The sequence below is a fragment of the Numenius arquata genome, chromosome 12 (assembly GCF_964106895.1).
Source record: "Numenius arquata chromosome 12, bNumArq3.hap1.1, whole genome shotgun sequence".
Lineage (NCBI taxonomy): Eukaryota > Metazoa > Chordata > Aves > Charadriiformes > Scolopacidae > Numenius > Numenius arquata.
In genome coordinates this window covers 38,144,757-38,161,696 of record NC_133587.1, presented here as the reverse complement: position 1 = coordinate 38,161,696, position 16,940 = coordinate 38,144,757, and the positions used below count along the sequence as shown (strand labels likewise).

Genomic DNA, 16,940 nt, shown 5'->3' with positions numbered 1-16,940 from the left:
GTGAGGTTATGACCAGATGCTGAACTGGGGTAACCAAAGGGAAAAGACACAAAGACAAGCATTTGGCTATTGCCAAAACAAGTAATACAATATTAAAGATGAGCAAGAGCTTTCAACTCCCAGCCTGAAGTGGAAAATGTTTTAAGTCTTATGTCTGCAAATCACTTTCTGTTTTAATATCATCCTACCCTAACTGTTAATGCCCTTCCTAAACTGCATATATTCAAAAGGCAAAATAACTGAGCTGGGAAAAGAGCAACTACATGGGAAAGAAAGCGCTGCAAATACCACACATAGCCTTTAAAATGAAAACAAGCTAGGAAGAAGTTGCTTCCAAGAAAAACAAGGAATATGCGGAGTAACAGGTTAGTCTGTGTTTTGAACAATGCGTGGGAGGAGGAAGTGGAGGGAAGACAGGGTATGTTATTTAAAACAAAGACTGCATGTAATTCCCCCACATATTGCTCCACGATGACAGGGAATGAGTGCAGCGCAGACTCATTTCAGGTAACTGGGGGTACAACCCCCCACTCCCCACAAACCCTGTGAACTTTTACCTGACACTTTTTTTTTAATTCAAGATTGCTTGGATAAAATACAGGTTTGCTATAAACTCAAAGGGAAGGCTCCAGTGCAGTTTCCCAGAAGAGCTGAGGCTGGGAGGGACTTCTGGAGGTCTCTGGTTCAAACTCCCCTCGAAGCAGGGTTTCAACTTTAAACTGGGGTGCTCAGAGCTTTGCCCAATTGACTTATCAAAATCTGCCCGGGCAGCAATTTCACAGTCCCTCAGGACCTCTGTTCCGATGCCGTGTCACCCTCTTGCATTTTTCTTGCATCTGCCTGGAGTTTCCCTCACCGCCTCCTGCCCTTTTGCTGGGCATCCCTGAGGTGCCTGGCACTGCCTTCTCCATAACACTATTAGGTAACTGAAGACAGAAAAAAAGGCCTTCTCCTCCTTCTTCTTTCCTCTCCACCAGGTGCCCCAGCCCCTGATCAACATAGCGGCCCTTCTCTGGACCAGTACATCCCTTCTCTCTTGTGCTGGGGAGCCCAGAACTGGACCCAGCACTGAAGATGTGTCTCACAGGTGCTGAGCAGAGTGGGAGGATGACTTCCCTTGACCTGCTGGTGATGATCCTCCTAGTGCAGCCCAGCACACAATTAATTTTCATTTTAATACAATTAACCCAGCACCAGCAGGGCTGTAAAGGCAGGCAAGCATGGCAAGTCCATCTGATTTCAATGCACTCACAGTTTCAGAACTGATAAAGCAACCTACATCCCATGCACTTTTAACACAATTATCCCAAGCTCCTTGAGAAAATGGGATTTTAATCACATAGGTTGTGACAATTTTGAGCAGTGAAGCATTTATGCACCTTCAGCAACGGGGAGCCATGTGCTGGTTTAGCTCTTCTCAGAGCTCTTCAGCACAGCATCTGCACAAAGGTCTGAGATATCTGGTCTGAAGAGCCTCTGAGAAGTCCCGTCACTCAGGATATGCTGTTCAAGCCACAGAGACTTTGTTTTGAGTGGGATGTAACCAATTAACATAGTGTTTTGCAATACATAGGGTTATTCTTTATTTGCAAAGTAGCAGAATGGAAAAGTTTTGCTTGTGAAAAACTACACAATACAAGAGAAATGCTAATCCACACATTTCCTGAAGTCCTGAAAAGGTTTTGTTAAATAAAATTCAATAAAATTTAATTAAATATAGTAAACCCTGAGTGTAACTCATTACTGACCCCCGTTTAGCACATTCTGAATAAAATCAACTTTAACGTGGTAGTGAAGGGTATGTATCTGCATTAATCTCTCTGTAAAAGAGTTGGAAACGATGGAAAAGCACCTGGTAAGAAACTGTCTGTTTTGCAAAAAAGCTGCAGAATGGGAAGAGTTATCAATGGAAACACCAATTTTAATCATCATGTCCTTTCCAAGAGGCTGTCCCTCCTGCCTGAAAAACAAAAGACCACAAACACCCAAGCCCAGAGCAATTCCTGCAGCCCTCTCTGGAGCAGCAGGGTAACAGGTACCTTCTGATGGCTCAAAAATAGCATGGCCCCGTTCCAAGCGTGTTCCTGTGACAGTGATGTGACCTTATCAAAAGGATTTTGCTGACAACTGGAAGATTCCTTTATTTAATATTCAGTTGTACCTAGCGAAGACTTAAACAGTGCTACTTTCATGGATAACTTGCTTAAAAAGTCACAAGGTGGCTTTGCTATGCAGTGTATATTGCTGTTATTCATGCAGCAGTGAGCCTTTCTCTGTGTACTCAATCAGCAGCATATTGCCTGTGCAATATTTAAATCTATGGACCTAAATGGACTTTAATTACTGTGAGGCTTGAAAAAGAGGGGAGCATAAAAAGCATACTTGAACTTTAAGCAGAGAACAAATGTCCTTGAATAGAAATGATGCTTGGAGTCTACTTCGAGTCCTTCAGAAACACTGACTGTCCTATTTTCAATCTCCTGAAGGTGTTTTAGAGAGAGCCAAGGACTGGAAAAGATGCCATTTCAATTAAGCTGCAGCAGAACTTCTGATAAACTTAAAGAAAATCCTATATGGGTTTGTATAGCTGTGTTCTTGTTCACAAAAGTCACTATGAAAGTATTTGTTCTGATTAAAACCAACGTTTTTAAGGGAAATTCTGATGAAGAAAAACAAGAAGGTCTCTCTATACTATTTAAAAGTCACTGAAAGCTATCAGTACATTGCAGGAAACTCATAGCCAAATGTAAGCATATGCATCACTAATCCTGTACCTACGTTGTCACAGAAGATTTGACAACAGTTTGTCATTGAGGTATTTCTTCTGTTCACAGAAGAAAAACTCACTGTGGTCTCACAATCCAGCATTCCCAGTGGCAAGCATTCCCATTCCCAGCATTCCCATTCTTCTCTTTCCCCCATAACTCTGTCCCCTTCCTATAGCCACTAACCACTTGAGCAGACCGGGTTGGGTTTATAGACCAGCACTGGGTACCTTTATTCAGCAAGAACGTTTTAAAATGGAAGCCTTTTCTCAATCCTGCTCATTTCTGTGTCTTAATGGTGTGTTAGCCCATGAGCTGCTGAAGAGGTAAAATTTGTGCTTGATATAAAACAGGCAAGTGCTCTGAACCATGGAGGTCTACGAAGCCTTTCATATTCTGGCAGAGGAGCTCAAACACTTCCTTAGTGGTCATTTGATTGGAAACACATATCATTTACTCCTATCCAGTAAAGGTCTCTTTCCCCTCCTACAACAGGGCAAAGAAATATCAATTAAAAAACCAGCTAAAATTCTCTATGTAGTCTAGCGAGTCTCCCTTAGCTTCTGAGATGATGTCCTTTTTGCGCCCACTTCCACCACAAACCCCACAAACATCTCCAGCTGCTCTCAAGACCCAGCACTGACAGCCAACCAGCCTTGGTGAAACCACCCAGAAACCTCCCACTAATATGGGTGCAGGATTTCTATGCAAAGCTTTGAAGTGTGATTTCCCTCCTCACCCCTGCATAGGTGTCCACGGCCCTGAAGAGGTCATAGCCTAATGGCCAGCATGTCAGAAACCCAAAACACATGGTCAGTGAAAGTGATAACGAACAATTAGCACATGCCTCATCTGCACTTACTTCACCACCGCAGGTAAAGAATGGGCCAAGCCCAGAGGTACCGTGTATCTTCCTGAAATAACATGAGCAATTTCTTACTTTTTCTTGATCTGGAGAAAAACTTGATGCCCCCAGGAGAGGTAGACGGGTTAGAATTGGGGGAGGACTCTTTGGAGGAGGACCTGAAGATCCCACTGAAGCTCATTCGGCGTGGAGAGCGTGGGGGAGACTCCTGGTAGGGGAAGGGGAACACTGTTTTGGGTGAGCCGGGGCTATGTTTGGATCTCACAGGGGCAGAAACGGGGCTGGAAGGTCGGTTCTGGAGCCCTTTTGAGAAAAAGCCTTTTGAAGGGCTGCCGGCAGAGTAGCTTTCTTCCACCTGAGGAGGAGAGAAAAAGGAAGAAAAGAGAAGAATTACTATGAATTCAGTTCAGGCCATCAGGATCTCTTAACTTGTCTCAACACAGTCAACTCCTGTTTATTCGGCTGGTGGATTAGCCAGACCTCACCTTCCCCAGCACCTGCCTACACTGACACGCAGACACGTGTGCCACCTCTCTGGGCTCCGTGCTGCCCCTTGTGCTTAAAGACACCCTGAATTTCACAAAAAAATACAACATGTGTGCATACATTTTATTATTTACACATATAATGCAGAATTTTCTTTACTACTTTTATTTGCCACACATCCATCTTCCCTCCCTGGAGAACTGAAAGATGACTGGCAATGAATTTATTTAAGGCAATGAATGACTGCCATTAAGGAAACACAGCACCCCAAAGTCTTCCTCCCAAATTTAAGCACCCATCTACGGTACTTAAATCTCCATCACATGATGGAGACATCGCATGACAGAACACAGTGCGCAAGTTCCCAAGTGCCTGACGGGTCTCTACATCACCAGACACAGCCACAATTGTGGGATTGCAACTCCAGTCCCAAAATAGAGGGACCATTTTAGAGTGGTGACGTTCCTGCTAATTATCCCAGCCTCAAGCTTGGGTACGACCTTTCTAACAGCTGTACCTCTTTTGGGACCTGTGCTGGCTCCCCAGCTACCGAGAATATCTGTGCACAACACAGCATTGCACTGTGCGGGCTCGCCCAGTGAGGCGAGAAAACAAACAAAAAAAGGAGTAAAGATGAAATTCTTCCCACATAAAATTAAAAGAAGCTGACCCAAAAACTCTGTGGGATTTGCCTGTGCCTGAGTATACGTAGAGTTTATTTCCTTCTGGATGCACAAAGCACTTCTGTGGGTATGAGGCTGCTTTTTTAGCTGGGGGCATTTCTCGTGAATGAAGAGCCTTGTTCCTGGCAAAAAGCAGCGGTGGGTTTTGGGTCTCCAGGGGACACGTAAGCAAAGACCATGGTGTATGAGCCCATGGGCATGGTGTGCTACTGAGTTTCAAGCTCCTTGCACGCCTGCTCCTCTCTTCACAGCTATGCAAAACAAACAGGGACGTATGGAGCAGACAGCAGCTTCTACCTGTGAAGATGCCACATACACCTGATATGTGCCAGTCTGGTTAGGTATGGGTCTCCTGCACATGCACTTTGGACCAGCTCCTCTTTCCACTTGGGATGAGACAGAGCTGGAATGGCTCCTGCTCCGTGGGAACTGCAAAAGGGCCTGCAGAGAGCGTGGTCCCTTGTTTGGGAAGGTTTCTAACCTAAAGGGCACTTGGTCTGGGAAACGGACACAAATAGTGTAGGTCGCTAGGAGGGGCATGGAGCCACCCTGGCGCAGCCCTGGACAGCTGATGAATTCTGCTCTGTGCCCTGCTGTACAGCACAGAGACGTCTGACAAGAGGCACAACTGTTTTGTATACCTGTACACTTATTTTTGACAGCGTGGGCAAAAATACCTGAAAAAATATACCTGTCCTTTTTGCAGATGAATTAGGGGAGCAGTCGCCCTCAAGGGGAAATTTTTGGAAAGGATAAATCAATCCTAACTGAAGCACCGAGTACCAAACACTCTTGACAGTATCCATCAGAGAAGAAAAAAAGTAGTGTTTCATGCTTAATGCAGTGGCTTGAGCCTCAGGTTTACCTCTCAGCTCTGTCACGGATTCTGAATGCACTCTTGGAAACTCATTTCATATTACACATCTATTCTGCCGTATCTCCTTTATTCCCACACTAAGTCCTCTGGCACACCGACCATCTCCCAGTGAGTATTTATGAAGAATAATAAGGCAGAATCCCTCAAATGAGAACTGGAATAATAACCATGCTATAAGTAAATTAATAAACAAATAGCATTTTTGTCATGGGTAAATAGTCCCAAAGTGGCAGCTCTTTCATAAAAGCTCATTAACTTTATTAAAATATCATCTGTAAATCATCTGAGACAACTTATACGTTGTTCTCTTCACAACTATGTAGTCCAGGAAGCAACCGAGTAGCACAACAGCACCTCCTTTGCCATTGCGATTTAAAGAGGTCTGTTGCCAAGTCTACCACCTGCAAGTGGGGAGTAAGAGTATTTTCCATTTCAATTTAATCATAATACAAATCTGCCCCTACTACTGTAATTTAGGACTGTTTCCAGGGTGGTAATTTCATTATAATTTATTCTAAAGTGACAAGCCATGACATTTGTAAAGCTAAGAGAAGGACGTCATTCCGGTGCCACCCTTAATATTTCATGTTATCTTTTCTGCACGCTTGTTTGGTTATAACGACACACCGATTGGATACACTTTTAAAAGACTGTGGTATCCTCATGCACTAAAGCAATTCTAGAAATGTAAAACGTCAAGCAACAATTTGTCAAACAGCGTCAGTTTTCCCTTGTACGCACACATCAGACACGAAAGCAAATTGTTCTCCAATTCTGAGCAGAAGCAGCGGGATGTTTTTTGTTTATTGCAATCATCACAACTGGTTGCTTTCTCTCCATCGTGCCAGGCAGATGAATTAGTTAATTGTCAGAGCACCAGGGGCACACTGCTAAATACACATGTGCATGCTACTAAATTAAAGGAAATTACTACATTGAATTCCTCCTCAGCCGCTCCACATGTTAATTATAAACAGGTTACACCTACCATCGAAGCGGATAAATACCTGTGATTTTGCTCTGGGAATTACAACAGGATTGCTTTCTTAGAATATTATTTGACGCTAATGAATTGCAAATTTTAAAAGATGATTAGGCAGTTCTATGAGTAAAACCATCAGCAGCAACAACTGTTATCACAGTGTATATAAAAGTCACAAGGCGATGTTAATTTTCATGCTTCAGCAGGGAATGCGGAGGAATCTCTGCTGTGGAATAAACTCCACCATCCTATGCAGACTCGGTGTGAGGACTCTGGCAATGGTGCTAGAGGCAGGTTACACAGCTAGATGGATCATCAGCCTGTTCTTCATGCTTTTTGGACTCATTTCCTGAAGCTATGACAGGCAGGTGGGCACAAAACTCCCACATGTGCTTTGGAAAAATAACTATTCCTCCAGCTGAGCTGTAGCAGCAAAAAAAAAAAAAAAAAAAAAAAAAAAGTACTGCACCTTGGTATCTCACATTAATAACCCTTGTACATCAGTTTGTGTTAGTCCAGGAAAAGCAGTGAAGTAAGAATGGGCAGAAATACAAAACACACCTAATAAATGCACATGGTGATATGGCTCATTTGACCCCGACCGGTTAATTGGCCTTTTGGAGATAAGAAGTCTAAACATACAAAGCAAGTACAATACAAATCAATGTACAAATAAGGTCTAATCAAACAAATTAAAAATTTCCTCTAAGTATGATGACTGTTCACTTAATTAAAAAAAAAAATCTACCAACAACAAAACGTTCCCGGGGTTGGCTTTGTGCAGAGCGTATATGGGATCTTTGAGCTCTACACCTAAGCTTGCACTCCCTAAGCCTTACAACTGGTTATGCTGGAGAGAAATCTCAGCTCCTGACCCTATGTCTGCAGAGGAACGCGGCTAAATTAGCAGCTTGGTAATAGTGGCAATGCAACCCTACCCTCAGCCCACGGCAATGTGCTCCCAGCGAGGTTAAGCAACCAAGCAGAGCCCTGTGCTACATCAGACGTGCTGTTTCTAGCGTCTGACTTCACTTCTTCAAGGCTAAACTGGTTACCTTACATAGCACTGGGTAAATATATCCTAAAATGCTGTAAGACGCTATCAGTTTTCATGCTTCAGAGCACAAAAGAATCCTCAGCTGGGGACCAGGTAGAGACTTCGCTCTGTTGTATACACCAAATGATCTTAGGCAGGCTCCTAAAATACATCCAGAACTGGCCACTACTGAAAATAAAGCAACAAAATGAGACATGTCTTAAAATGCTTGGCATCTAGCAGACTTAGTTTCAATTTTTTGAATGAAATGTAAAGTGATATCTTGGCATGCGCCCTAGGCTGGGCAGCTCTAGAAGATTTCAAATCAAAAAATAGCATCCTCAAAGCTTCTCTTGTCATTTCATCTGGACACAGGGATCTTCCTCTCTTCCCGATTTCTTCTTCCTTTCTCCCAGCTACACAAATTAATGGCTCAGAGCCATCCTGTGATGGACCAGCAGACCCACACCTTCATTTTCAGCAGATAAACTCCTAGATGACAAAATCCCAACATAAACCACTGCCAGTGAGTGAAGCAGCTGGACACAGGCTCAAACCATTGAGCAGTGGTCCATACGGCTTCCCTGCTCACTTACCATCTGATGGGGATTCAGTCTGTGCCGTGAGCACTGCCCAGCTGCCACCTGGGCTCGGGGACAGCACAAGCCAAGGACAGTCCCAGGTTGCACGTGGCCACCCTGCTCTAGTATGTGCAAGAGTTTGGCTCTGCAACAGGACTGTGCCCAAGCCCTTCATCTCCAAGATGAAGCATCTCCATGCTGGCCAAGAGAATGGTCCTTGACCTCTTATTTATTGTTCCTATTAACATACCCCAGGTGAGCAACCTTGTACCTTGTGTTGTTAAGAATTAGCTATTTTGAATGTCATCCAGGTCTTCCTGTATAAGGTCCTTTCCTATGATGAAAAAAACCACCTCTCTTTGCATCATCAACAAATTTGGTTCGTATGCTTCTATTTTTCCTCTCAGCCTTACTAGCAGAGATCAGTCCAAGGACTGAGTTTGGGGAAACCCCACCAGTTCTGTCCCCCCACCCAACAGTCATCCTTTCAATATCAGCCTGCCATCTTTCCCTTCAACCGTTGTCTTACCGGACTCGCAATTCTTCATCTTATTTTACCAAAAAAAAAAAAAAAAAAAAGAAAGACAGATTAAAGTGCACTACATTTAATCACTGCCATATGATAATCCCCAACGCAATGTGCTAAGAGATCAAACTACTATTCATCACAAACTAGTCTCTCATCATCCACATATCATCCATCTCCGTCCCACCTCTTCTCACTCACAGGCAGAAATTTTCCCAGTCTTGTCCTTTTCTTTCCCATGTTTTGTATTGAAAATCTGATCCCCTCATTTTACCAAATCAAGTCCTCTCTAAGAAGCCACTTCTGCTCCCAGCCTAGAATTTAAGGACCATTGAACTGCAGGAAAGAGAAATGTCCTGCCAAAGCAACGTGGCCAGAAAAATGAACAAGTTCTGCTGAGAAGATCCTGACCACAAACAGGCAGAGGCTGTATCGGAGGCAGGGACACCCAGGCACTGCCCGTGTCCCTGCCACAGCACCTCTTTGCAGCCACCTCCTCTGCTCCCCTGCCAGGGTGCTCCAGCAACAGGTCCTTCCTTGGGCACACAGCCTTCCCCAGAGGACGCCCTCCCTGAAAAATCTCTGGCTCTGGTTCACTTTCTGGTGAATTTAGATTAATTTTTCAGAACAGTCTGAAAAAATTATCTCTCTAGAATACGAATGGGCTCCAAATAAACACCCTTTCAAAATGCTTCTGAATTTAAGCAAAAGTTATTGAACACTCCTGAGCTCCATTCCTTTTTTCTCCAATTCCAAATATTTAGGACATTTATGGAGCACTTGAGTTCTGTTTGCTTTTACAACAGTGAGTTATTTGACCTTTATTTTGCCTCTTCATTTAAAAAAAGTTTGAAAGGCGAATAACGGAAAAGGAATCACCATCCTTGACAGGGACAGCAAACACAATTAGAGACAATACACTAGATAGACGTCTGCACTTGTTTCCTGCCCTTCCACTGAATCTCAATAAAAAAGCCCTTTGATAAAGTTAATTGGATGATTCTCTCATTCTGCTGGAATAAAAGAGCTCACAGAAACACAAGAGCTGACTTCATTAGGCTGAAAGGTAATGAAGGACTTACTCTCCCAGGCACCATGTGGTCACATTCACCACCACCAGTTCCCTTGGTTATGCATGAGCAGTAACAATTGAGATGACAACATATTTTACAGGATCAGAGATGTCACTTCCCAAAACTAAAGTACAATGACACTTTCCCAAATGAAAATACAATGGGATGTGGCTGGCTGCTCCGGCAGGCTCTGAGAGCCCTGCATTGCTCTACGGAGGGTTGGGGTAAGGTTTCCAGCAGTGAGCAGGGCTGCTCGGAGGCAGAAGCAGGCGTGAGGAAGGGTGAAAGCAGGGCTGGTTCCCAGTCCACTTCCTAACCCTTAACTGCATTTGTTTTACAGCAGCGGATGAGAAGGAGCCACGCACACAGCAGTGCAGCACTTGGCACACGTGTCCTTGCCCTGAGGCTCACGGCATCCACTGCAGGTACCAAGGCTGTGACACCATCCAGGACATGCTCCCCATCCTCCTTGCTGAGGCCAGTTCACTACTCATAAAGAAATGGACAATTAAAAGACTGGGAAAAAAGGAATCAAAAGGAGATTATCCAGTGAAGACGGGGGAAATGGCATATTTTTTTACTTCTCCTCCCTGTTCCAGGGGTTGCTCGTGCAGTTCCCATGAGTCACTGAACAAAACAAAAACAATGCTGGGACCAGAAGCAGGACCTGAAGTCCTCCTATCTTATAAGCTCCCTGAAGTCCTTCAGCATTGCAGTCACTCCTCTGATGTTTTCTGATCCGAGTTCATCAACACTTTCCTGCATTACTGAGAGCAGAACTGTGAGGCAGTGCAAAATGCAGTCATAACAAAACCTCTGCTTTTCACCCAATTCCTTTGTTCGTACATCCAAAAACCAAACTAATCCTTTAACCACTGTGTGACACCCAGAATCCATGTACAGCTTATTATCTACAGCTATTCTCAAAATCTAATCAAGGTGAAGGACTTCCCCAAAATAAAGTCTACATTATTTGCTCCTAGGTATAACCTATCACAATTTGGCCAAACGGAGATGGGCTGGCTGTTTGCAAAATGTGTTTTAAGTGATTCAAGTCATTCTGCACTGGAGACTTTCCTGCTCAGAATTAACCACTCTCTTCCCTCTCATTTTTGTATGAATTACAAATTGTATCAGAATTGAGTCTGTATTTCTTTCAAGTCACTGATAAAGTATGATATAGCATAGCAACAGAATGTTTTGTCTGCCTAGAAACAAAATTTTCCACTGATGAGTCTCAATTTATTTTATCAGACAGGTTTTTATTCATTTAATAGGCTCCGTGTTTATTCAGTATCATTTCAGTTTCTTAAATCAAAATGTCTTGTGCTACTTTTTATATACATGACACCGACATTATGACATAGAATTATAGAACCGTTAGAGTTGGAAGGGACCTTAAAGATCATCGAGCTCCAACCCCCCTGCCATGGACAGGGACACCTCCACTAGAGCAGGTTGCTCAAAGCCCCATCCAGCCTGGCCTTAAACACTTCCAGGGATGGGGCATCCACAACCTCCCTAGGCAACCTGTTCCAGTGCTTCACCACCCTCACAGTAAAGAATTTCTTCCTAATATCTAATCTAAATCTCCCCTCTTCCAATTTAAAACCATTACCCCTTGTCCTGTCACTACACTTCCTGACAAAGAGTCCCTCTCTGGCTCTCCTGTAGTTCCCTTCAGATATTGGAAGGCTGCTATAAGGTCTCCTCAGAGCCTTCTCTTCTCCAGGCTGAACAACCCCAGCTCTCTCAGCCTGTCTTCATAGGGGAGGTGCTCCATTCCTCTGATCATCTTCGTGGCCCTCCACTGCATCTGATCCAACAGGTCCATGTCCTTTCTATGTTGAGGACTTCAAAGCTGGACACAGTACTCCAGGTGGGGTCTTTCCAACCACATTTATAACTCATTTAAACCCCCATATTTGTTCAATGAAAACTGTTTACCATTATTTCCAGTCCAAATGAGTCTATTATAATAGCTTCATTAACTATCCAACATTAGATATTTCATTGTTTTGCCTAGGACTAATGTTAGATTGACAAACCTGTAAATTATCCTAATTGCAAACACTGTAAATATTAACACAGTATTTGCTTTTTTTGCAGTCTTTTGGAACACCATCTCTGCTCCAAGATTTATTCAAAATCAGCGCTAGTCAGAGAAAGCTGTGCCAATTCATTCAAGGGTGTTTTATCAGAGTTGTTGGATTTGATTTTAAAATGCCTAGCTTTAGCATCTTCTGTTTTAAATACGCTTCAGTCGTTAATACGACAGTCACCATTATCATCTAGGATAAACATCTCACCAGCTTTTTCCCCATATAGAGAAAAGAACATTTAATGCACACACTTCTTTTCCAAGCTTTCTTCTAAATTTTTATGACAATTGTATTATTTCCATAAAGGAATGGATCAATATTATTCTTCAAACTTCTCTTCTTCCCCCTCTTCCCTTCTCCATCTGTAATTTGCTCCCTGCCTCCCTGTGGACAATTTTCTTCCTGTGTCATTTTCTTCTCTCTAATCATTCACAAGCCCGGGCTTCCAGCTGAAAGGAATGGCTGTCGATTTCCTATAATTTCCACACCTTATCTTTTAACCTACATTTTAGATGAAGGATCTATAAGCATTCAAGGTGCTAAGACCTCTAAAATTGATAGAGCCATTTGGGTGCAGAGGGGCACTCATCCCTCACTGCTGCCCTGCCACACCGTACCAGAATTTTTTTCTGATTTTCTCCACATCATTCATGATTTTTCAGGTCTCTAAATTGCCCCTCTTCCACTGTCTTTTCCCAGACCGAGAAAATCCAGTAAATCTAACCGCTTCTCAGCTCCCAGTTATCCTTGTCTATACTGCTGTATTTAATGGTCCTCTAAGGTCTCCCTGCAAGAAGGATTCAAGCCATTTCTGGAGAGTCCTAGCTTTGGGCATGGGGCGATCAGCTATACCAGTTGTTTTAGACAAAGCTACCAGTACAAGTATAAAGGCACTTTGTCAGGCAACAAGAATGGGCAGATCATCCATCACATCATGCCAAAAACTTCTACACAAATCTCCAGAATATTATATTCTCCATCTTCAGCAGAGGGAGGTGAAAACTATCCCTCTCCCGTTCCTGCCGTTGGTCATAAAGGAAAGAAGAATACATAATTTATAGCAGTAGTCATTTTAATGAGAAGTGATTAAGGCTAAACTTCAGGAAGTGTGTGTCACATTCTCACCGCTGCCAAAAAATTCCTGTGTGAACCTTAACAAATAATTCTGCACTTGAGTCTCCCAGCTGCGTAATGAGGATTGTTGTCACAGGGTAATGATTGAGAGACACTTGCCTGGTAAAGTGCTGAGGATCTCTGTGAAAAATGTTAATTCAGTTTCTAAAAGCCTTTCACAAAGAACAGGAAAACTAAATTAATAGCAGATTGCAACGATGGGTTGTGAACTACTCTCTTCTACCTTGATCTATAGCCCAGGAGACAGAAGAGTTAAGTGCAGGAAAAGAGAGATCCCTGGTGAATTGCCAGTCTCTAACGCGATGGGTGAATGGAAAAGCCATCCTACTAATGAAATACTGACTTTTAATATACAAAAGTTACACATCCCATTGTGATTTCAAACTTGAACAAAGAAAAACCATCTCACATGAAAGTGAACAGCAACTTAGGAACTTCTTTATGTAGCAACAGCAGGGAATGGCAAACGTTAGAATTATTTAATTCTAGCAGTCTGATGCTGGCCATCATTCAGTAGCAGCAAAGACCACACCCTTCACATTAAGGAAAACAGTATTTAGGGTGAGATGTGTGGCAATGGATTTTACTAGTCGATCTCTTTCTTATCAGAAGTTAGTTTCTTACAACTTTGTTGCACTTGTTGAATCGAGCTCCAAGTATGATGTTAGAAAAAAACCTGGGTTTTATAGACTCTATCAAAAAGGTCAGTTAAAAAAGCAATTTCAGATGTTAAGCCCCAGTTGCGTGATTATTCCAAAGTTAATTGGACTTCCACTTTGACCCAAGTCTGTGGAAAAAAACCCCAGCATTTACTGAGGCTGCAAAAAGGGGCAAGTACTGAAATGTTCTTCCAATTGTCCCTAAGACAAGCACTCATCTAAAGAGAGTCCCAAGACCAGTAAGAGGAAAAACAAAGGCCTCATAAATGGTGAAGTGGAAGTAATTAAATGATATCATGTAATACTACACATGACCGAGATTAACTTTGGTATATTTTTTTCTTCAGGACTGAGATTCATGCAGCTTTCTCGCCTTTCTTTGGGAAAAGGAGGTGATAAATGGAAAAATCAAGTTTTGGCTAAAAACCTCTGCCTTCTTCCAGCACGACTACCCTTTTTAAAACCATCACATTGTTCACTTTATGCAAACCCACCAAACAAGCACCTTTGGGTAACACTGTATATTTTAGCTTCCCTGGCATCTACAAGAGTTCCTCTGCGTCAGTGACTCCTACGTCAGTCTTAAAAGGTCCAACGCAGAAAGGAACAAGGCCAATGTTATAAACATATTCAGTTACTGATGGATTGCTGAATTTTTTTAAACAACTGTCCCTTCTTGCAAGGTGCAAAGGAGTAGAAACTTGTGCTGTCAACAGACCTAAGTTATTCTTGTTCTAGATGCGGATTAGCTTCACTAAGGAGATATTTATTGCTTCACCTGCCTTGAACTATAACTGCAGACTCTTTGACAAATGGTCTGTAGCAGGTTTAATCTTCGCAGAGGTCCATAGCCTTGTAAATACTGTGCCAAGTCAAACTGGTCCGCTGTGTAGCTATAGATCAACTTTGGGGTTATCTACTGTTCGGAGGAGTATCTATCTCTTTTCACCAAGCCCATAACTTGGCTGGTAGGAGGCTTACATTTAGCAGACCAGCTTGTGCTTCAACGCTTTGTGAAAATGATGAGGCCAGGACCTGAAGATGACAGAACCCACCCACAATTTTTATTGTTTTGAAGATTGTGTAGGCACAATCTTGTGCCTACAAGCATCCCTAATGTCATCCATTGAATATGTTCGCCTGATCATTTTAAAGTAAGAAAACTCTGTGAACGCATTAGGCCATCGGAAAAGCAAATCACACCAATGCCTCCAGAAGGATAACCTTGAGTTCATCCCACATGAACATCCTCCAAGGAGGAACTTTCCACCTTGTTTACAGAAATACCCTATTGCTATGGCTTCAGCAAATGAAGGCAGCTCATTTTGCCAGTGCCAAGGACAGACAGATCGATGACACTGAACAGTTAAAACCTCCTTAGCCAGAGAGCAACCACTGGGAGGCAATTCCAGGAAGACATACCAACAGCCACAGAAGCCTATTTGGGCACTGTATTTCTGTAGCAACACCACAAATTTTGTTAGCTAACTGTATTCCTGAATAAAGTTATGCAATATCACTTCATTGAATTACAACAGCGTTAGACACAACATCTGCAGTATTTAAAGCAGTACCACCAAAGGTATGCGTCGTTCACACGTAATGTAAGCACAAGCATCCTTATGGTAAGATCTGCAAAAGTCACGATATTTACCCTAGTCTTTCACTCTCAACGCGTTAATGGCATGGTAGGAAAGACTAAAACCTCAGGCTTTTTTAAGCCTAATAAATTGTGTTTACCACCAAGGGACTCAAACACTACAGCGAAGGTGAAGCTTTGGAAATATCCTACCTTGCGAGAAGCATTTTTGTCTGTGCTCTCCACATCACCGTCCAAGAAGGGCATGGCAAATGAGCTGAGATCCTGCCAGGACAGAGAAGAAAAATTGATGTCCTATGTTAATGCCTTCCTTCTTCCACCAAAGCATCCCATGATTGTAGCCCGTGATTTTATTTCCAAAGTGCCCACTGCTTTACCCATAGCGATTGCTGGTAAGCAGTAATACAGGCTCTGCTCATTCTCCTTAGATATGGAATCAATGGCAGATGTAAATAACAAGTGAATAGGGAGCCCTTAGCAGCACTTGCACTGCATCGCCGTGAAAAAGCACCTGCAGAGCCAAAGTCAAAAGTCCTGTGCTGAAACTTCCAAGGGGAGGTACTCAAATCCCACAGAAAAATTTGTAGGAGATTACACTTTAAATATAGCCACTTGCTCAGCAAATGGTCTATCTTGTCTTCAGCGGGGTGTATAATGTTGTTTTAAAGAGTGTTTATGGCAATAAACAACACCTGAATGAGAATATGTCGATGTTCTGAAAGATAAGCAACATATATAACAAAGAGGGAGAAATAACCAATTCCCTTGCACAGATTGGAGAGGAGCACCCAATTCTGCATGACCAAAGAAAATAAAGGCATAAGAAAAGCACACATGCTCATCTTTAACTAACAAAAACAAACTGCAATTATATTCTACCTCCTGCCGTCTGTTCTGTTTATGCTACTCTGTGTTCCAGCCACGGGGGTTTTAGAGCTCCTTTCTACATGCATAAGAAAATTATGTTAGTGTCAAGTTTAGCATCTGTTTGATCAGAAAAGCAGATAATGAGTAACTCTGTGACCAAAAGCAAGGAGCTGCCTAATGCGGTGTGCTGAAGAACTGAGGCTTGGATCCCAAACCTTGATCTAAATGTCAGGAATACCTGCCCAACGCAGAACCTCCCAGATGCAAGGCATCACCCTTTCCATGTAATGATTCAGTGCTTCTCTACCACCACATCTGCATCCCATTTAAAATAGTTCAAAACATAAATAAATAGCAATTTCACATAAACCTAATTTGAGATTAAATAGAGCTTAATTAAAAATTAGCACCGTCCGGGAAGTCTGCAAGGCTTGCTTGCCTTCAGAATTCAGAGCAGCCACAGGTCTAATCACATCACATTGTGTAATCATACTAAATCCAAAATATGCTCAAAAATGTGTATAACTCAGGCATAATCCTTACAAGTGTTTGAAAATATTCTGGTTACATAACAAACAACAAAAATAAGGAACAAAATATTGAATTACTGGAACTGAAGCACATGGGAGTAATTCATGCCAAGTTGGAAAGGGAAAAAAAAAAAAAGCATCAGCAGCCAGGCTTGGCCAAGCTGGCCCCACATC

The 16,940-nt window shown here is 42.7% G+C and overlaps 1 protein-coding gene across 1 annotated transcript in view; it reads right to left on the bottom strand.

Annotated features, from left to right (window-relative positions):
* PRKAG2 (protein kinase AMP-activated non-catalytic subunit gamma 2) overlaps window positions 1-16,940 on the bottom strand; it is a 171,743-nt gene that overhangs the window by 142,422 nt on the left and 12,381 nt on the right. The window contains exons 3-4 of the mRNA XM_074157321.1: window positions 15,562-15,633; window positions 3,706-3,985 (exon numbers count right to left, since the gene is read on the bottom strand). Coding sequence (XP_074013422.1) covers window positions 3,706-3,985; window positions 15,562-15,633 — 352 coding nt within the window. The remainder of the gene's footprint in view (window positions 1-3,705; window positions 3,986-15,561; window positions 15,634-16,940) is intronic.